The sequence below is a fragment of the Leuresthes tenuis genome, unplaced genomic scaffold (genome assembly GCF_036924035.1).
Source record: "Leuresthes tenuis unplaced genomic scaffold, fLeuTen1.0.hap1 SCAF_21, whole genome shotgun sequence".
Classification (NCBI taxonomy): domain Eukaryota; kingdom Metazoa; phylum Chordata; class Actinopteri; order Atheriniformes; family Atherinopsidae; genus Leuresthes; species Leuresthes tenuis.
The window spans coordinates 3,355,856-3,376,241 of NW_027325375.1; the positions used below are offsets into that span (position 1 = coordinate 3,355,856).

The 20,386-nt window shown below is 42.4% G+C and overlaps 2 protein-coding genes across 4 annotated transcripts; both read right to left on the reverse strand.

Annotated features, from left to right (window-relative positions):
* Positions 1–1,107: 1,107 nt before the first annotated feature.
* On the reverse strand, positions 1,108–6,209 carry rnf14 (ring finger protein 14). 3 transcript variants are annotated; one of them, XM_072375233.1, is made up of 9 exons: positions 6,139–6,209; positions 5,367–5,525; positions 4,778–4,908; positions 4,366–4,555; positions 3,643–4,028; positions 3,302–3,530; positions 2,786–2,958; positions 2,580–2,710; positions 1,108–2,485 (listed from the first exon to the last, which is right to left on the reverse strand). In XM_072375233.1, the coding sequence occupies exons 2-9, from the start codon at positions 5,515–5,517 to the stop codon at positions 2,428–2,430; spliced, it is 1,449 nt and encodes a 482-aa protein (XP_072231334.1). In that variant the 5' UTR covers positions 5,518–5,525; positions 6,139–6,209; the 3' UTR covers positions 1,108–2,427. The 3 variants fall into 3 exon arrangements, with proteins under 3 accessions (XP_072231334.1, XP_072231332.1, XP_072231333.1); XM_072375231.1 differs by having other exon boundaries at positions 4,778–4,911; XM_072375232.1 differs by having other exon boundaries at positions 4,778–4,903; positions 5,359–5,525.
* A 1,110-nt stretch (positions 6,210–7,319) lies between these two features.
* hspa4a (heat shock protein 4a) lies at positions 7,320–19,982 on the reverse strand. The gene is made up of 19 exons (XM_072374684.1): positions 19,676–19,982; positions 18,159–18,216; positions 17,871–18,011; positions 17,105–17,227; positions 16,123–16,222; positions 15,527–15,660; positions 15,041–15,285; positions 13,874–13,950; positions 13,441–13,592; positions 12,394–12,500; positions 11,618–11,751; positions 11,079–11,260; positions 10,769–10,852; positions 10,217–10,372; positions 9,712–9,837; positions 9,491–9,598; positions 8,884–9,003; positions 8,577–8,738; positions 7,320–8,332 (listed from the first exon to the last, which is right to left on the reverse strand). The coding sequence occupies exons 1-19, from the start codon at positions 19,780–19,782 to the stop codon at positions 8,132–8,134; spliced, it is 2,517 nt and encodes an 838-aa protein (XP_072230785.1). The 5' UTR covers positions 19,783–19,982; the 3' UTR covers positions 7,320–8,131.
* Positions 19,983–20,386: the final 404 nt, after the last annotated feature.

The following is a 20,386-nucleotide window of genomic DNA, read 5'->3' on the forward strand; positions in this document are numbered from 1 at the left end:
CTTGCTGCAAACCAAATTACTCCACAGGGACAATAAAGACACCTTGAACCTTACAACAGCTGTGTGCAGATGCTCCCCAACAAACCTGGCCGAGCTTTAGCATCAGTGGCTGGATGGTGTCACGTTTTATGTTTTGACATTCTTGTTTTCTAGTTCTTTATGTTTTTTCCCCGTCACTTCGTCTCACTCAAGTTGCCCGTTTCCGTTTACAGCTGCACGTCATCACCAATCGGGGGGGTGAAACAGTACTTAGTTTCCAGGTTCAGTTGCACTCATTGCAAAATCCTCACTTTCCGTTCCACGCTCACGCCAAAAGCTGAGTCTGGTTTTGCCTCATAGTCTGGTTATTTATCCATAGTCTTGTTTTTCATAGTCTGGTTATTTATCCATAGTCTTGTTTTTCATAGTCTGGTTATTTATCCATAGTCTTGTTTTTGTTAACATTTGGTATTTTTTAATCCGGCTCAGTCCTATGTTCTTACCTTTTTTCCTTTGGAAATAAACCTTTTGAGTTTTTTTGAGAAGTCTGCATCTGGGTCCTCCCTTCTACGCACCACAGTCGTGACAGATAGAAGGAGAAACTTCAAAGAACAGCTGTGCTGAGCTCCTAGGGTCAGTCCTAAGATGGGCTTTATGAGAGACTGTAATACTTACATGAAAGGGTCTTCATAACTTTTTTGTTAAAAACATATTTCCAAAACACTGCTTTTATTGAGGGAGATTATGAGTCCACTGAAACTTTCTGTCAGCAAAATAGAGACCAACAACTTAAAGTACTCATGAACATGTGCAGTGAAATGCTTCTCCATCCCACAGCAGACGGAAACATTGTTTTCGGCCTCGAGCAGTTGGCTTCAGGTGACTGTTTATTTGTTTTTTCACTACAAGCCACTTTCACCCCTTTACACTTATACACACAGCACTCCAGAGTCAATACGGTGTGTTACACAACGCTTTTCCTCTAATCACACACACTCACAGCCACCCCAAACCTGATACTGATAGTTATGGGAACTTCCCTCGATAAAAAGGATTCAATAGAAACGTATGGCTGTCAATCACATGTAGTGAGGGAAAAACTACGCATGAAATAATAAAAACCCAAAATGGTAACAGAAACCTTTATTTTCATGAATGCATTTATCAGGGTTTTTGTATTTCTGGTACTGAAACTTCAGACAAAGTAACAAGAGGCTTGTATTGGTGAGAAAAAGGGAAACCTTGTGCACGACTGCCAGTCCACACCAGCATCGACCCAAAAAGTCTGTCGAGGAAGCAGTGAAGAGCTAAACATTCAGTGCTGAAAAGAAAGCGCTAACGTGATCTGCTCATCTGCTTTCCGGTCGAATTCAAAATAAATCTTTGGTTTTCATGATATACCGTCATTTTGCGTCTTCTGTGGCCTCACTTTGACTCTAGGATTTAGCAACAACAGAATAACAGCTGTAATAAGGAGAGTGTGAACATATCTGGTGGAGCGTTACTTCAGAATCCACCAGCTGTTAACCAAGCGAAGACTTCCTTCTCACACCCCAGTGTCTGAACATCTGGTCTTTCCAAGGTTTACCTGTACCAGGATCAGAATCCCACCCCAACTCTTAAAGTACAGAGTATACTCTGTAAGTAGCAGACTGTGCAGATGTGAGGGATGCTGCTCATCAACTGAGAAAACCCTAAAGCTGAAGCAAACAACCACACTTCACTTTTGGAATTGAAGGCGAGAAACAAACCTCTGGTGCCTTAATGTTGAGTATTTCTTGAACTAGAACTTGTCTTAATTAGATAATGAAATGCACTTAATTATCCATGATGAAGTTCAGGGAAAAGCTTGCCGTCATCCGTTTGGCGTGTGACAGAATCAGAGTGGCAGGATGACAAAAAAGGTGGAAACTCGCAGTCCTCGTCTTCCCTAAAATTAAACAATGCTGACAAACTGGGAGCAAAAAGCATCTTGAATTAACCAAACTGATCTTATTCAGTGGTTCCACTTTCATTTTTGATTGCTGCAATCCTCCGAAGAGTTTTCCTTGAGTTCCGAGGTTTTTCGTCCTATGACATTGTCATATTCAATCGGTGTGTGTGTTACCAACTACTTCACTACCCCAAGTGCTGTATATACATGTCTGATGCTGATAACCAAAAGAATGATTCAAAATGTCTACAGCTGTCTGATGCGATCCCAGACAGCAGAATTTCATTAAATTAATCACTTAGATAAATTAACTATGAAGTGCATTCGTCCAGGTTCGAATGTTTTGTTACCTTTTCTATCACCTGATCATATTCCAAACATTAACGATGGCATCAGTCTGTGCTTGAAGTGGCCCCGCGGAGCCTGTTCAGGCATAGCGAGTGTCACGGATGAAGTGATGGTTACGTGAGAGATAAAGTGCGTTCAGATGGTGCATACAGCAGCGAGGCACTGTGTCAGTCCTCCTCGTCACTCCAGAAGTCGTCGTCATCCACATCTACGCCGTGGAAAAGTCTGCAACAGGCAAAACAAGGACACAGTCAACGGTGAGCGTTTACGTGACAGTTACGCGGTTAAAGTGGCGGATAAAGAGACGCCGGTCACTCACTGGTTATAACAGGGTGATTGTGGGTTGTTAAAGTGACTGTATGGGTTGACTTTGCTCAGGATGCCCAGGCACAGCCAACAGAAGTATTGTTTACAAGAGGTACAGGTCATCTTGTTGCAGCCATCCACTTTCTACAGAGACACACAGACAAAGGCATTAGTGGGGGAGGACTCGAATTATGAAGTACAACTGAGAAATAAGTCAACCTGGATATTGGTTCCACAGCGGGGGCAGCCCTTGCAGTTCTCATTGAGCCAGTCCCTGCTAAACGATTCCTCCACTGCTTTCTGGATCACCCGCTTCCCAAAGCGCTGCTCCATGAACTTTTTCCCTTCAGACGTGGCGGAGAGGTACTCATCTCTTAGATTACGCAACTCATCTGTGGCACAGGGAAAGCACTCGTTTTCAGAGATGGGAGTGAGGAAAAAAAAAATTTCTTGGTTCTTCCGGGTTTGCCACAGATCTTATTGAACTGGTTCTTCTACCATTAATAAAAGTATGTTTTTTTTTTATGGTCAATGCTAGAATGCCAGCAGTGCACACATTGAATAGCACAATTAGCTTAAAAAGTGTGAAAAACATCTAAATTTCTCATATTTAGTTCATTTTTCAACTCACACGAAACTGTATTTTTGTGATGGCCTCACAGCACGTTTACTTTTTTCTTTTTTATAAAAACGTAATCAAATATCTTTTTATGTGTTTATTTCCAGTGACTTTACCTGCTGAGACTTTACAGTGGGAGACACCGTGATAGCCCAGTTTGCACAGCGTGCAAAAAGCATACTGACAAGCTGAGCAAATGCCCATGGTCGTGTCCGGCTCCACCATTACAGCGGTGCCACAGGACTGACGGGGACAGTAGACCACATCCGCCATGAGGTCCAAAGTGGACTGAAGCAGCAAGCGATCGTATCGAGCAAACAGCTCCTCATCTACAAGCTGTTTCACCTGAGAGACGAGGAGAGACAGGTGGAGAAGGAACTGACTACAAATATTTGGATTTTAGCTGAACTTTTTTGAACAAAAACACACAAAGCGAACTCCTGTCCCACAACCTTACCTGTGACGGCGTGGCTATGGAGGTACATTTGGGCTCAGGGCAATTAAGGCACTGAACATTGCCGTCCCGTATTTGGATCTGGAAGTACTCGGTCATGCAGGCCTTGCAGTAAACATGTTGGCACTCCTTGAAGCAAAGACAGTCGGAGCCCAGCTTTTCTACGAAGCAGATTCCACAGCAGAACACCTTGCTGTCAAACGCCCTCTGCCGCTGCGCCTCATCGAAGTCCAGGAGCTGAGGTAGGGGGTCGGCACGGGGGTCCATCAACACGACGGCGCGTGGGTCCAGCAGAGACCACGATGAAAAGTGCTGCTCAGACTTTTCCTTATCGAGCTCCGTTTTCTTCTCCTCTGATTTTTCGGATTGGCTGTCGCACTGTGCAACAGCTGGAGAGGAAAGCAGAACATGTCTGGATCAATGTTTCTCTTTTACAGCTAATTGTTTTCTCACAGAAGAAAAAAATCTTGTCACGCACTGACTGTGGAAAACATGCAAAGTGGTGGAGGACACTTCCTGTACCTGGATGGAATAAGTGATTCACAGAAGAAAAGCTTTCGTCTCATAAGAAACAAAGAGATGACATGCTAACTGCTGCTACTAAACGGCAGCACGACGCTAGCAAACAGGATTTGTGCAGCTTAATGCTAACTGAGAAGGAAAATGCATCTTTTTAAAGAAACTGTGGTAGTAGGACTGTCATTGCATCAATAAAAGCAAACCAACCTGTGCTTGTGCAGTCTGCTTTCCATCTTTCACAGCCTCCCTTACTGCTGCCCCTGGTGACTTCAAGAGGAGACTGGATGCCCAGAAAGTCCAGAGCCTCCTCTTTGAGGAACTGGATCCAGGTGAAGAGAATCACACAGCCCTGGTTTTCCTCCCACAACTTATCCAGGCGTCGGCACAGAGAGCTCATCTGAAGGAACAGCACGGAAGAGAAGGAATCAGCATTTAGAGATGAATGACAAATTGTCAGGACTGCCCAGAGGCTTTTGTTTGAAGGGTATCAAGATAAGCAGCAACTCTTTCCCAAGGTAACTTTTATAACTCGATTTGAATATTCGACTGACACGCCTGGGCCTGTGCCGTCTGCTTTTGTACTGTAATGAGGAAATATATGAATGAGAATGACTCTTACCTGAGCTTTGGTCATCCATTTAGAGCTGAGAGTGAAAAGTGGTGCAGATGTGGATGGATAGTCAGCAGGAAGCTCGAAATTGAGCACCAAAGGAGGTAAAAAGCAGACATCATATTCAGTTGTCTTCTCTCCTGTTGGAAACAGATAGGAGGTTTAATCATATTCCATGTCAGACTGACAGTAGTCAAATTCTAAGGCACAAATAAAAAAAAAAAAAAACAAATCCTATAAAAGTCGTAACATGGGCAAATTTTGACTTCACATAGCCGATGCAGACTTTCTAATTTAATTACGTTTCTCATTTTAATGTCCATCTAGGCTGAGCGTGGCAGCGCCCAGACGCTGGTGATCACAGAGCGCAGCGTGGAGCGACACACTTCAGTGGACTGACACACTTCAGTGGACTTCATTTGCCAAATCTACCCTGAACCTCCAAACTCAATAAAAATGCAACAATCTGAAATAATCTTTTAGCTCCTGAAAAAGCTCTGGGTGCTGTTGGTCCACATGCAGCTAAGGAACATCTTCAGTATAGTAGTCTTTAAGCACTATAAAAATGGCTCTAATGTAGAAAACAGGACAGGTTTACCTTTGACAACTACTTTGAAGTCCGGAGGAAGCTCCAGACATAGTTGGATCTCTCCCCCCTGTGCAGACTCTGCCCGGTGGAACTCCTCCTCATCATAGATACTTGCTAAAGCAAGAAGCTCGTCCTCCTGGGCTTCCTTATCCTCAGACATTTACATTCCTGTTATAACAATTACATATGTGCTTTGAATTCACTACAAACAGAAACAGCGATGGCAAACAGTTAGTAAGTCAGAGAAAACTGTTGAGTCACAATCGAAACAAAACCAAAACTATTCAATAAATTCTTCAACTTTTGCGTAGCAAACCACGTTTTTTAAGACGTGGTTAGTGTCTGTACTTGACCAATTCACATATACAGGAAACTGAATCGATGATGTGTGTGTGAAAGTAAGCAGAAAGTGTGCAGAAGCAAATAACCAAACTTTGTTTAGCTATTGCTAAAGCTACGTTATAGCCTAACAACATAATGAGTATTAACTCTGACCTCGTTAGACTTAACCATCGTTTGAACAGGCACCTGACAGCGGTGTCTCGGTAGGTAGAGGACCGCGATACATTTAGCTAGCTAGCTTAACAACTTGGGGGAAATCAATGATTACATGTAGCCTGCTAGCAATTTTAGCGGCTGTAAACAGTGGTTTAATGGTGGTTATTACGCCACAGAACTCGGCACTGCGGCAACCTTTCTTTTCATAGCACTTCACACAACTATATCAAGCGATTCACCACGTGAAAACAGAGCGACTGTTTGAAATTAACAAGTTTACTACCTTATTTGACTCAAGTAGTGGTGACTTCTGCCCTCCGACCGGTTATTGTTATGGCAACTCTGTGCGACGGCGCCGCCTGCAGGCGAGTCAGCGCACGACAATTCAACTTTCAACCACAAACCGTGTTGCAGCCGATTTGCTTATTCACTTATTCATTTCAATGGTGGAACAAACAGATTATAAAAGCTTGCTCTAGTATTACTTTAAAATGTTGTACAGCTAAATAAACATTTTACACGATATTTTATTCCATGCATGCGACAGAATAAGTTTATTGAATATGTTTCCTGGCTGTGATAACAGCAACATATTGTGAGTAAGAACCCTCAACAAGCCATTAGTGTTTTGTCCTAAAATTAGATATGAGTTTGTAGAAACCCAACTAATCTCTTTTCTAAGAACCAAGGCTGATATGCAAACAGGGAGAGGCTTCAGAGAGTAGTGAAGACAAGTGAAGGCTGTCCTCTCCCCTCCCTGATAGACATTTCTCCTCCCGCTGCCTCAGCAGAGCGAAAACCATCACAAAGGACAGCTCCCACAATGGCTTTGGCCCGTTTGACCTGTTGCCCTCAGGCAGGCGTTACAGGTGCATCAGATCGAAGACCAACACACTCAAGAACAGCTTCTTCCTAAAAGCCAAAACCACTCTCATGCACCGATTTCTCAGCCAAACCCCCTCAACCCCCGGACCTCTTCTACCCACATACTGTGCAATATTTAACTACTTAATATTCAATAACACTTGAAAACACCGTGAACCCATTACTGTGCAATATCTGTATAAAAAAAAATGATACAATACACAATACCAAAATACAAACTGCACATTTCTCTGCACGAGCAGGTTTTATGTTGCACATATTGTGCACTATGATGTTGGTGTGTATACTTTTTGCCTAAGTGTTTGCACTGAATGAGGAGTTGCTTTCAGTCTCATCGTACTGTGTAGTGACAATAAAAGGCATTCTGTTAATGTATTATCTGCTTACTACATCTGACTATAATGCAGAATTTCAACTAAATGTGCCGGCAGTTTTTTGTGGCACGTTTATCAGAAAGGACTAACCGATAAATTCGTCTTCACTGACATGGAGTAAACCCCTGGTGAACTGTGATAGCTCTTCTTCATCTCTAGCAGGTGTACGGGGGCGGTGGCTCCTTCGCGACAAGAGACGTGACACTTTTTTATTTTTGGTCAAGATTTATTTGTACCTCTTGGTGATGAGGCGACAACAGCAGCACCCTGAAGGTGATTTGTTGCACCTGCAACCACACACAGTTGAGTAGAAAAAAAAAAAGTTTACCCAGAGAACAAACGGACCATTGCTTTTGAATGAGAAAAGCAGAACAATGAAATACTGCATGACAGTAACGTGTCGCATCTAGTTTCAAAATACAAGTGCAAGTGAACTCAACAAAAACATCTTTCTTCCACTTAAACTAAATACGTAATAACCAGGGAGTTACGACTTATTGTGAGGTGGAGAATGAGAGAAGAAAGAAAGAAAGAAAGAAAGAAAGAAAGAAAGAAAGAGTGCCATCTGACATTTACAACTGGAAACAAATGATGTCCCCTTAACCAATGCCACTGTATCTACACCTTATTTAGACGTATAATATTTTACATATTCATTAATCTATTATTAGTTTGTTATTGTTAGTTTTCTTCTGAACGGCCATTTTGCCGACAAACTCTTGAACTCTGACATTCTAAGCTTAAATCTGCTCAGGAGATACGGAACATAACAGCCATCAAAGCAGCACAGAGAAAGCAGCTTCGACCCCACGCTCACAACCTTTATGTCACAATGTAGTCCATTCAATATCAATATGAAGCCAAGAAAAGACATGCCGTGTAGGCGGACTGATGAGTCGTATTGATGAGGGATGCTGCTGTCTTGTGTTTTCAAGGAAGGCTACTGAATCATCAACAATCTCAGAAGAAGGGCAGAACTGGAGTAGCGTGACAAACGGAGGGGGAACTCAGTGACGGCTAGTCGATGTCCATTTCAGGGAGCTTGTTTTTAGCCGTTTCCTTTTCCGTGCCCGCGGATGTGGCTTTGTCTGGGTTGCATGGTTGGCTCTCTGTTCCCTCCTGCCCATTGACTGGCCCATTCTCCGTCTTCTCCTCCTTAGGAGGCTCCACCTTGGGCTTGGGTTTGGACACCACTGGGTTGCAAGATGAATAAAGCTCCTGAAAAATGAAGAAGGGGTCATAGTTTTTCATTGGAAATTATGTTGAACTTAACTAATGAAAGTTTATTTTTCTTCTCTTTTAAATCTTTAATCCCCGTTCTAAATCAGCTTAGTTTGCTGTGTGATGAAAAAAAAAAACCCAGACCACAAAGAGAAACTCGTAGGCTAGCTTTGTGAGGTCAGAAGTCAAAGCAGAGGAACAAAACATCATGTCTGCATGCATCTTGAAGCACTTTCAGTACCTTAGTCTTGGCCTGGATCTCTACAACTTTGATGACTGGGTCCAGGGTGAGGTCCTGGCTGTTCTGCTGGTTCATCTTACTGTTCATCCAGGCCATGGCATCATTGACCTGCTTCTCCACCCGACTCAACTCCAATTCATCCAGGTGATCGTACTGCTCCTCCTGTTGGGGGACAGTAAAAATCTGACAACTGTTTGGGGATTCATTGTCTGCTCATTGTCTAACTTCTGAGCACATTTCTGGTCCTAATAACAGCAACGCTTTCTACTTCTGCAGATCTAATGAGGAGGAGTCGATGAGAGCTTACCTTGGCCTTGTAAGCTTCACTGATCTTCATGTACAACTGGATCTGTCTGCCGAGCTCCTCAAACGCTTTTGGTCTCTCCTCAGACTCCATATATCTGTCGTAAATCGGCTGACCGATTTTCTGTGGAGAGGAACATCTGAGTCTCATCACTCCATCATCAAGCAACACAGCAAAGTTATTCCAACTGTCTGACAAAAGAAGGCAATAATGGGATAAAATTTATTGAGCTGTGAACCTTGTGTAGTGTGGGAGTGAAGAGTAAGCCTCCACGATATCCAATAAACATATACTGCACTTATCCTTGTAAAAAAAACATAATTTTCACCACCACAAAGAGCAGGACAGAAGTGTTCTTTAGTTAATTATTGCATAAGAATTACACAGCCCTTCTCATTTCTGGCAGAGTATTCAACAAAAAGCACTCGTTATGTTGTCTGTACAGCAAACGTTTGCTTTATCAGACAGTCGCAGAGATTTTTCCATCGCTGTAGGAACCGAGCAAAGCCCTTCAGTAACAAATCAGTAACTTTGGTATAGTCAGTGCAAGCATTGCACAGAACTGCACATCATGCTCACTTCACCGGTCCTACACCACACGTTTGCTCACCTTCAGTTCAGCCAGTTTGTCGATGTAAACCTGTTTCTGTTGGTCTTCTCCATCTTCATACAGCCAAGTCTCTGTGTCTTCAAGTTTTAGTGAGAAAGCATCACGATCCTGAAATTTATACAAAGGCGAGAAACATTAGTGCGAAGCATCAAATGTAACCGGGTTTAAAATGCAACGTTTAAACCTGCATTTCTAATATGTTCAGCCTCATCCGTACTCACAGCTTCGTTCACAAACTTCTCCAGGACTCCGTGCAGTTTATCCCTCATGTCATACACATACTCTTCTACATTGTTCTTCGCATCGTTTCTCTCCTTCTCAAGCTTGTCCTGCATGATCATCTTTCCCTGGAAGAGTTGCGATCAGTCAGCAGAAAAGGTCAACGTGTCAGACAAAAATCTCCTGATATTTTACATGATTCAAACATATGAATAAGAAGCAGTAAAGCAGAGCATTCCAGTTAACTTGTGCCATAATCTGAGGAAGATTATCAGCAGAAAAGATCAGAAAAAATACGTAGAAGCCTTCATTTACCGGATCAAGATTACAATTCTAGGTTTTTAATAAATCATTTCAGGCAAGATAACAGAATTACTGTAACCACAAACAAACCAGTGGTCACGCGTTGTTTCTTTATGTTTTAAAAAACAGCAGCGAATAAACCAGCATCAGTGAAGCTCACCAACTGACTTATGCTACGTGTTGCTAGACATTTTAGAGCATTACCTCATTCTCCACAAACGTATTAAGTTCTTGACCGGACAGCTGCCCCTGCAGTTTGTTCTCTATGGGCAGGTCCACCGTCTTCGTTTTCACTTTGGGCTTCTTTGCCTGTGGAGGCTGGTCGTTCTTCTTCTCCTGCTTGGCGTCCTCTGTCGAGGTCTGGAAAAAAAAAAAAGGAGACTCGCTGCTTTTCAAAACATTTATGATATCCAACACCAAATCTTTAAGGCGTGCTTGCAGGAAGTGTATAATTTCCCTCGGTTTACACACTGTCCCATCACCAGACTCCACCCTAAAGCTGAAACTGTTCGTGTGTAATTAGCTCGGTGTCACTCCAGATTAACTGCCTCCTGCTTTTCTTACATTAATTGAAGTGAATATGGTTTATTGTGGCATTCTAAATCAACACTGGAAATACTGACAGATGGGATCTGTGCAATCTGGGGTGCACTGTTAACACTGGTGGCAACCTAACGCCTCCATTTGCCACCCTGTTATTATCGCTCCATACACATTATCCAGCGTGCGCTGATATCACACAAAAACAAAAGCTACCTCCATTTCCTCCGCGTCTGCCTTCTTCTCTCCGTTATCTCCGGCCTGGATTTTCTGATCCTCCTGGTCCACCTGCATCTTGTTCTGGCACATAGTAAAAGGGAGGACAGATAGAATTGACATCAAGGTGACATGTGCCACTCTTTAGCTGCTTTCCTCTATTCATCTGGATTCAGCCCATTTCAAACTGGCTTTCCCGAACATGCATTTGTGCAAATCATTTTGTGGTATTTTTTTGTTTGAACTTTACACGCACCTAAACTTAACCACCCCATGTCATTTCTGTCTTACACCCAGTGCAAATACACACCTCCTCCTCCTTCACTGCGTGGTCGGTCTCCATGGGCTCCTCCCCTTCAGTTGGTTTCAAGATCTCAACCAGTGAGGCGCTGGAAACGCTGAACACACCGTGAACATTAACGCGCACTTTCACCTTGACCTTGGCGCTCTCGCCTGATGCCTGAGGAACCACATTCTGGATGAGGAACTGGCCTGCAAAACGGAGGGGGTCAAAAGGTGGAACATATTCAAAAATCACCCTCATAATAGAGTGCACCAATTACTGTATACATGCCTCAAGGTTGCTGTCAACTGACTGAAACCGGTTTCAACCACTCAGAACCACCAGACAAACATGGAGCTGGGTAATATGCCCAAGTTCAACATTAACTATCTGGTTTATTTACAGAGCGCAAACAAGTAAATGTTCTTCAGTTTGAGCTCAATGTTTTCCAGAAAAAAAAAACATTTTTCAACATCTTTCTTTTTACCAAAGTCAGCAGTTCTATTTTTTTACTTTCTGCTCTCAGTGGCATCTTATCAAGTCTTCATGAAGTTAAGCTGCAGTACCAATAGTGGCAGAAGGGTAGGGCAGCTCCTTGGGATTGTTGTAGTAGGCTTCAAGGGCGAAGGGCTCTTTCCGGTAAAAGGTCAGCACTTTTGAGAAGGGTGCTGCGTGGTTCTTTGGGAACACCTCACAATCACTGTAAAAACACAAAAAGGAGAATGTCAGGGTCCTATAATCCAAATCTGTGTCTCGTGGTGATTCATCAGTTAGGCTTTACATAAATACCCTCAAGCAGTTGGTAAATTCCCCCCCATCCCAAGAAAGGAAAGGGTTAAAGAATACACAAGAAACACTGAGGCCTACCGTTAGCGACCCACTCAACCATCCACCCACCCACACACCAACCTGCTATTAGGCAACAGTTTATAACTGGGAGTACTTTAAAGAGCTCAAAAAGCATCAAGGTTTAGACATTTTTTAGGAAAGTAAGATATGATAATGGCTTTGTTCAAACTCACACTGTGTGTCATCCAGAAAAATAATCTGAAACCAGCCTGCAGTTTAGAGATTCTCTCTGTAAATATCTAATGCCAGTTTATTGCCAAACAACATAGCCTCAATGTGTAGCACATGTTAATATGAGCAATGTAAGAGCAGGATTTGTTGTTGAATTTAAGATATCTGAACGATGTACATATTTTAACATGAGTGAAAGCATTTTGAAGTGTTACTGTGAATTACACGAACAGCTGTGAGGGAAAAAAAAAAAAAAAGAGTCATCTTCTCAATTCTTCATGAAACAAGATGTCGAGCTGGATTCCTTAGAGACAGATCATACCTCAGGCCATCCTCTGCTGATGAATTCCATTTCAGGGATATGGAGTAGGGAACAACATCTGTGATGGAGAACTCTCTGACTTTGAAAGCTGGTGACAAGATGGCACACTGAGGAGGGGAAAACAGAAGGTTTAATTCATAAATTAATACACCTCAATATCTTAAAGATTCTTTCTTTCTTTGTCTGACTAACGGTGGGAAAAAAAAAAAAAAAAACTTACAAGAACCAAAGAACTGTTTAAGTTTATGAACCATTGTTAAAGCTGCAGTGCGTAACTTCTATAAATATATAGATTAAGATGAATAGATTAAGCCGTTCGGCTCCTCGCGGTATTTTACAGTATTTGGTGTCGTGGGGCTACATTCCCGCACTAGCGCACAGGAAATGACGCATTCTACTCGGTTTTACCTGACAACGAGAAGGGAGGGGGGAGGAGAGCGCTGCTAGAAGCAACAAGGCGGAGAACCCGAAGAAGCGACCAAGAGGTACAGAAGTGGATCGCACTAAAAACAAAAGGCCGAAAAAAGGAGAAAACTAAGCAGAGTTTGCACCGCTTTTCCTCGATGGAGAGCCCTGAAGGAGGAGATTGGACTGAGGTCCGACACCGATGTTGCCCTGATACTGCTGGATGTGTTGCTGTTACATGCACTGGACCGAGTACTTTGTTTTCTTGGAAATGGTGCTATGAATGTAATGTGTTGTTAGCAGCCTGGTGTTGGCCACATGTGAGGGTTAGTGGTGGGGGGGAGGGGCGGGTTACACTGGACCATATGTCATATTGAGGCGCTGGCCGCATCATTGTAATAACACATAGATCCTCCAGGGGGCGACATAAGTTACGCACTGCAGCTTTAACTGCTGTGAGTATGTACACGACTAAAAGACAAACAAATTAAAACAAAATGTTCTTCTGAGTCACAAATGGGTCGGTTAAATGATTTAGTAATCATTTCATTCAAGTTTAAAATGAATAAACTGCCTGCGATCCAGTCTGCTGTCAGAAAGAACAGAACCGAAGAGTGGGTGCTGACAGGTGAGCGCAGCTACCTGCAGAGCACAGCCCCTGGCCACGGCTTCGTCTGCGTTCAGGGTGGTGCTCAGCTCCTTGCCGAAGAATTTACTGATTCGCTCTTTGATGGCAGGAATTCTGGAGGCACCGCCCACAATCTCCACTGCATAGATATCCTCTTTTTTCAGCTCTGGATGCAGAAGGCAGAGGACAAAGATGAAACAGGGCAGGTAAGTTGGCTTTAAAAAAAAAAACAAAAAAAAACTTTATTTTACGATGCTCGATGGAAACAAACAAAACAACGTAAAACTCATTTTTTCAGGGTAAACAGGGCATGACTCTGAAAGGTTTACACAGTTTGATTCGTGATGGACAAGCACGAGCAAACAGTGTCCAGAAGAAAGCGCTCTCTCAGGAAAACTCCTTTTTTTGAGTGTGCACGTGCTTCTGAGGAAAGTGACGTGTACTCACTGGCTTGTTCCATGACACTGCGCAGGGGACCCTCTACTTTGGCCAGCAGCCCCGAACACATCTCCTCAAACTGACCTCTGAGAACACAGTCAGAAATTATTAATAGATGTAGCCTAACATGCACACACACACGCACACTTTGGACAACTCAACATGTGCAGTCAAGCTGCATGACATAAGCAGACTGATGCCAAGTACACTTACCGGTTCAATATAATGGAAATTATTATGTAGGCTTTATATATACCTGCTAATCTAAAACGGTCACAGCCACCCAACCCGAGGAATAAAAGCTTTCTTAAGCCATTATTATTAATAATTATGACTCTGTCCTTAATGATTCACACTGGGAGGTTTTCCACCCGAGCGGTTCAGGTCCTGGTTCTGGGCCATAGTCTAACGTAGAACCAGTTTTTTCTGTTTCAACTGTCAAAAAATGGCCCAAATAAAATGGTGCTTCAGCACCAGCATTGGGGCAGGCCTAGCTAACCCCATCTTATTCTGTTATCAAAGTTTGTAACTGAAAAAAGCAAAGAAGACTTCTTGTGTTGTCACAGGCAACGGATACTCGTCCTCCTGTCTTCAGACAGGATGGTCTGGTGTATTCAACGCCAACGGAGATCATGAAGGAAACACTGGAGCTCCTTTCCTCTGTATTTAGAGAATTTGAACAGCTCTCATCTTGGCAGCTATGCAGATACTTCTGGGTCATTTCACTCAGTTAGAAAGGTTCCAAGCCAAAATATACGATTAGACCCCACCCATAACTTAGCGTAAAGCTATTAGCGCCATGTTCCAAAATTCAGTGCCAACATAGTGTCTACTCTGCTTATTCCAAGAGAGAACAAAAAAAAAACTGAGCGTCAATATGAATTGGAAGTCAAAGCAGCAGTGGAAGTACATTTTCTCCACTGGTAATGTTGACAGGAGTGTTTGAGCATTCACAATCAATGTTTAAAGGCTGTACTTGCAGCTATATTTACAAAGATTGCTCTTCAGATGCCGTTTCTTGGTCCTACCAAGCGAAGAGCTGGTTTGGTTTTCCATAGTAACCAACCTAAAAGTAGCTCTAGCACCAGCCCTGAACCAACACTGGAACAGCTTTGGTGGAAAAGGTGTAACTGTTGTATTTCTGGCTTTGCTCCTACTAACCACTAAATAACTGACCTGTTAAGTTTGCCAGAAACATCAATGTCGTTCATGAAGCACTCGATGTTGAGGGGCAGATCAGAGGAGTTGGCACTCATCAGCTTCTTCAGCTTCTCACACTCCTGGTAGAGGCGCACCAATGCTCGTGGCTTGGACTTGGCATCCAGCTTGTACTTCTTTGCAAACTCCTCACAGAAGTGGTTTACCAGGATGTCATCAAAGTCCTTCCCACCAAGGCCTGAATCAAACGCTGTAGCCAGGATCTTGTGGAGAAAGATAAAAAGTTAATATCTTGAGTAATGGAGAACTATCAAATTACAGGACTGACATTTAATTTCAAATTCCTGTATGTCTGCAATAAAGAGGGCTTCTCCCCAGGACTTTCACCTTATTCGTGTGTCTATCTAACCATGAAGACACAGTTGCCAACCAGTGATCCTTCCTTTACGCCTCATTCGCCTGAAGAATTCCTTTCTAAAATGTGTAAAATTATTCATTACTCACCTTGAGCTTTCCCTTGTTGAAGGCACAAACTGACACCTGGTAACCAGAGTGGCCCACGTCCACAAACACCACTATCCTGGGCTTTTCCTCTGGCGCTGGCAGGTCCTGCTTGTAGATTCCATATGCAAGGGTCACTGCAACAGAGAAGTTGTTTTTTTGCTCATCACTGTACCACCGCAGTTGTTAGTTTGCAGTAATATGCACTTTATTTATTGTCCTAAACACATTCTGGTGGAAACTAAAGGTGTCACCATCGGAGTAAAGTAAAATATAGTCATTAAAACGGGACTTGGTATCCCCACAGCTGCTGGTGAAGCTGCAAACTAATACATGAAGCAGAGTTCGGCAGGTCTCCGAAACTATGCTGTAGCACCATTGTGACGTTGCCATGGAATTACAACTATAGCAGGACTTAGGGCTTACTCAGCAGTAACTTATAGCTAAATAACAGATGGCGCCAGCAGCCTTAAAAACAACATCTCACATCAAATATCAACTGGATGTCATTTCACAGCAGTGTTAGAACTGAGCGGTGAAGCTAAAGGAACCATAAGATGATCCACATGCTGCGCAGAGTTCGCTGCGTTTCCATGTACCTGCAGTGGTCTCGTTCATTAGTCGTAGACAGTTGAGGCCAGCGATCTGAGCTGCATCCATGACAGACCTCCTCTCTGCGTCAGTGAAATAGCTTGGTACCTGGGAGAGAGAAAAAAATACACAAAACATTACAGTCGGTTGAAAGTGTCAACCCGCCTTGGACCACCAATAGTCAGAATCACAGATAAGTGTACACTGCATTATTAATGCACTAAAAATGTTCAAAAGCTGAAGCTGAAGCCTCCCCTCCCCCTCTTATGTCTGGATAGCTTCACCGTATTCGTAAGTATGGATAAGAAAACAAAACATCTCCTTGTGGAAAAGCTCGAGGGGCTAAATTTAGTTACTGGACACAGCAATAATAACATGTTATCAATCTTCAGGGCTGACGTAAACTGTAGATTTAGGCTTAGTGAGGGTAAAAGCCTCTCTGGGTGAGATCTATAACATTACATAACAGGTGCTATTGGTGAAAAGCACAAGAAACACTTCCCACTCTTCACCAACACGGTGCAAGAGAGGATGTGAAGCTTTCAGACAAAGACATCTGGTGAAGCGATTAAAGCTCAAAATGTCACATGAACAGGTGGCAATACATTCATACACCAGCTTACGCTCTTTCTTATTGCTAAAAATGCTTGAAAATGCAGACAATAATAGCTGTCACTCAAATGTCAGGGTGTTTGTGTAACTCAAAGTTCCATTTAAAAAAGAAAACATCAGGGCGGCAAGTCATTTTGTGGTGACTCATGGGTGTCTCGAAGCCTCATCGGTGCAAGGTCACATCTTAAAATAATCTGTAGGGATCCTCCAAGTAAATCAACACCCCCCTTAGACATTCAAAGTCAAACAGATACAAGAAGTTGGCTAAAGACATCAAGTCAGACCTTAAAAAGAAGAACTGCTCTAAATAAGCGCAGCACTAACATTTGACAGATTTTCAGACGCCGTGCCTCTGTGGCTGTCTGTGGGGATGCTTACCGAGATGACGCAGTCCACAACTGGCTTCTTCAGTGCACTTTCAGCAGTCTCCTTCAGTTTGGTCAGCAGCATGCCAGTTACCTGCTCAATGCTGAACACTCTCTCCTCCTCCATATACATCACCTGGAATTGGTGAGAACAGGTAAAGCGAATTTTATCTCATTCATGGGTACCAAGAGTCTCACATTAAGAGTCAGTAAGGCTAACAAAGCTTCAGTGGCATCTTAACAAACCGAGTGCTGAGTATGTAAATCCAATCGAGCGTTTTGTGAGAACTCGTGATGCAAAGTGGGATCTTGCAGGCAACAACAGGTTGATGCAGACTTCACTGATGCCATTAACTTCGCTCTCATTTTCCCCGAGGGCTCACATTATTTAATCATCGCAACAACACGCTGGGCCTGGTGTTTTGAGTGTGCCCAGCCAGGCACGGCCATGAATGAAACACAAGAACTTTGCTATCTGACGGCAGAACGGCATGTTGGTCACAGAACAATGCTGGAAACAAAACTGCCCCGAATGAATACAGTTTCTCTGAGAAGAGACTCTTCGTAAGATATAAGCGAAGAGAAATGGATAGAATGAGAGGCCAGAGTTGAAGATCTATGATACAGGACAAAAGAATCTGTATCTTCTATGCGTTCTCCCCGTTTTATTTATTCATTTATGTCATTATTTTGCTTTTCGGTTAGCATATCTAACAATACGGTGTTTCAGCTACATTGAGGACTGAACATCAGGGTAATATGATCAAGTGTAATCTTACTTTTATGCCGGTGGATCCAGTGGGCATCTGTGCCAGGTCGTACACCAAGTTAGACTTGGTTGACTGAATATGAGGGTCTGAGAAAGCCCTGCCATGGAATCGCTTGAAGCCCTGCACAGTGTTCTTATAGTTGGTCACCACCTAAATACAACGACAAAGCAAAAGAGGGGGATACTAGAGGTAAAGATACAAGCTGTGCATTATATGTCATACAGTTTCTGCTTTTCATGTTTAATTGTAATGAATAAAACTGTTTGTAGATGACAGGGTGGCTGAATCGACTCTTACCTGGCTCTTCGCAGCTGCTCCAATAGATCGATTTCGTGGTCCGAATGATACAAATGACCTGAAAAGGCAACGGAAAAATGCTTAGCAACATAATTACACGCTGAAGGTCTGACCCCACCTTATCATGCGTCTTACTAATGACTGCATGCAAAACTCAAGACAGATGTATTTGCCAGATGTTACTTCAGGATATCATCTCATGCCTACACGAGACATTTCAAGAGCCCAGCACACATAAAATCATAGACAAGACTTTAAGTCTGCTGTCCCAACACTGTTAGATTGTTCTGATATGTATAAAAGGGCAGTATTTCCTTCTTTAAACAAGGAAAAACAACAACAAATAACTCCCATCATTTCTCTAATCAACCTGTTCCAACTCCCCCATATGGGCTACATTCAGGCCTGTTCATATTGAAAATAAACTGGGCCTGACTTATTTTTTCCATGTTCCCTTTAACATGTAGACATATTAGATCTTGTCAGAAGTGTAAAAAACAACAATCTTGCTTTTATAAGTAACACCTGGCAGATAAATCATTTATATGTTTATGCTCATTAAATGATAAGTCAACGTGAATGAAAGAAAATAAAAAACAAGGACTTCAGACTTTGATATAATTCATCTCAAACATTGTTCAACTGTCCTTCAAAAACTACAAGGCATTAAGAGCATTTAAGAAAAACTAATCAAATAATATTCAAATCAATATTTATTTACAAACTATTGCATACTTATTATTAGTTACAGGCAGCCCAATATTTCCTTAACAACACATACATATCTACCCCTAAAATCGCTACAAAGTTGAATGAGCTCAACTTAAAACATTAAAATTAACTCTCTAACGACATTAAAAAGAAAAACAAGCATACTTGTTTTTTTATTTAACATTATATACTCTTGTAATACTTCGTTAAAGTCTTAAGGTATTAAAATTTGCTAGAATATTCTAACAGGAGATCGGATGCTGTCGTCATCGAGGAGAGCACAACGCTGGACGTTTACTTTATCACACTGCGCACACCGGTTGGTCGGAGCTTGCACCTCCCATATGTACTTGTAATTAGAGCGATAAGAAGAAACCCCGCCCGGCCCGTGTTCGCCGGGTTGAAAAAAGTAATATATCAAACCATTCAGTTAGAACCGTTAATAAAACAGAGCTGGTCTGACGAGCTCAACCGGCGCTCTGTAGAGAGAGACTGAATGTGGTGTATAAATTAAACATGCATTCTAGATGGTTCCATCTTTACCACTGAAACAAAAAAATAAAATAATATAAATAAACGAAAGGGTTTAAAGAGTTATTCACACCGAAAAGCAGTTTCTTTAGCCAACAAAGCGCATATATAGATGCAAGTTCAGCTGACGGCGGCTCATCAGTGAAGCTTCGTTCACGTGTATTACCGTGACAACAGTGAGACAACAACAGTTAAAAAGTGATACGTCTCGCCTCAGCGGCTACTTTATCACAAAACCAGAAGGAGATGTGTGTGTCTGTATTTTTGCTACTTACGGTGTACATCTGTCGCTGTACTCGTTGGCGATTGTCTCGATTCCTCCAGCTCGGGCTACAGCTACATAGCAGCTTTGAAAGCCCAAGTCAAATCCCACCACTGACATCTTCTGCTACACGTCTGTCTTCTAGCTTTAAGATTGTCTTCAGTCCGACTTAACAAAGTAAAATAAATGGAGAGCCACAGCTAAAAGCGTGTAAAAGTCAGGTGAAGTTACGCTATGTTACGCAGAGCTAATTATTGTCATAATCCACACCGCTGACTGTAACCGGTGTCTCTGATCCACACTGGCAGGCTGCAGCAGCAAGGTGGTCTTATTGTCTTCTCGCGGTCTCAATGGGAAACATCGCGAGATTTGCGTTGTTCTAGATAGCTCTGGACTTTTCCATAACCATGTGGATCACTGTTCTCCGATTCTCGAGTTTTTGCTAGCAATATCCTGAGTATTCCTCGAGTTTTTCTTTTCTTTTCTTGTTTTGTTTCTAATCTTAAGATTTTCCGTTAGAGTAAATACGACTTTAACAAATAATCTACACTTTAGTTTTTTTTTTAATTGTGATACTAAAGCAAACAAATAGTTTGCTAAACAAACTTTTACTCGTTATTAACTTTATTTCACATAAGCATTTTATGTGACGTTGTACACATAATGTGAAATACTATCCAGCTATGGACAAAGATAAGCAAAGGCAAAAAATAGAGGGATAACG

Bases quoted from the DNA above. Each gene is read 5' to 3' on its own strand.
- rnf14 (XM_072375231.1), bottom strand. From the start codon at position 5,517: ATGTCTGAGGATAAGGAAGCCCAGGAGGACGAGCTTCTTGCTTTAGCA. The intron at 3,531-3,642 runs GTAAGGTTGTGG...CTCGTCTCTCAG, and splicing joins CCATAGCCACGCCGTCACAG to GTGAAACAGCTTGTAGATGA. The intron at 2,959-3,301 runs GTAAAGTCACTG...CCTGTGCCACAG, and splicing joins CCACTGTAAAGTCTCAGCAG to ATGAGTTGCGTAATCTAAGA.
- hspa4a (XM_072374684.1), bottom strand. From the start codon at position 19,782: ATGTCAGTGGTGGGATTTGACTTGGGCTTTCAAAGCTGCTATGTAGCT. The intron at 9,838-10,216 runs GTAATGCTCTAA...CAACTCTTCCAG, and splicing joins ATACGTTTGTGGAGAATGAG to GGAAAGATGATCATGCAGGA. The intron at 9,004-9,490 runs GTGAGCAAACGT...TCCTCTCCACAG, and splicing joins ACAAACTGGCTGAACTGAAG to AAAATCGGTCAGCCGATTTA.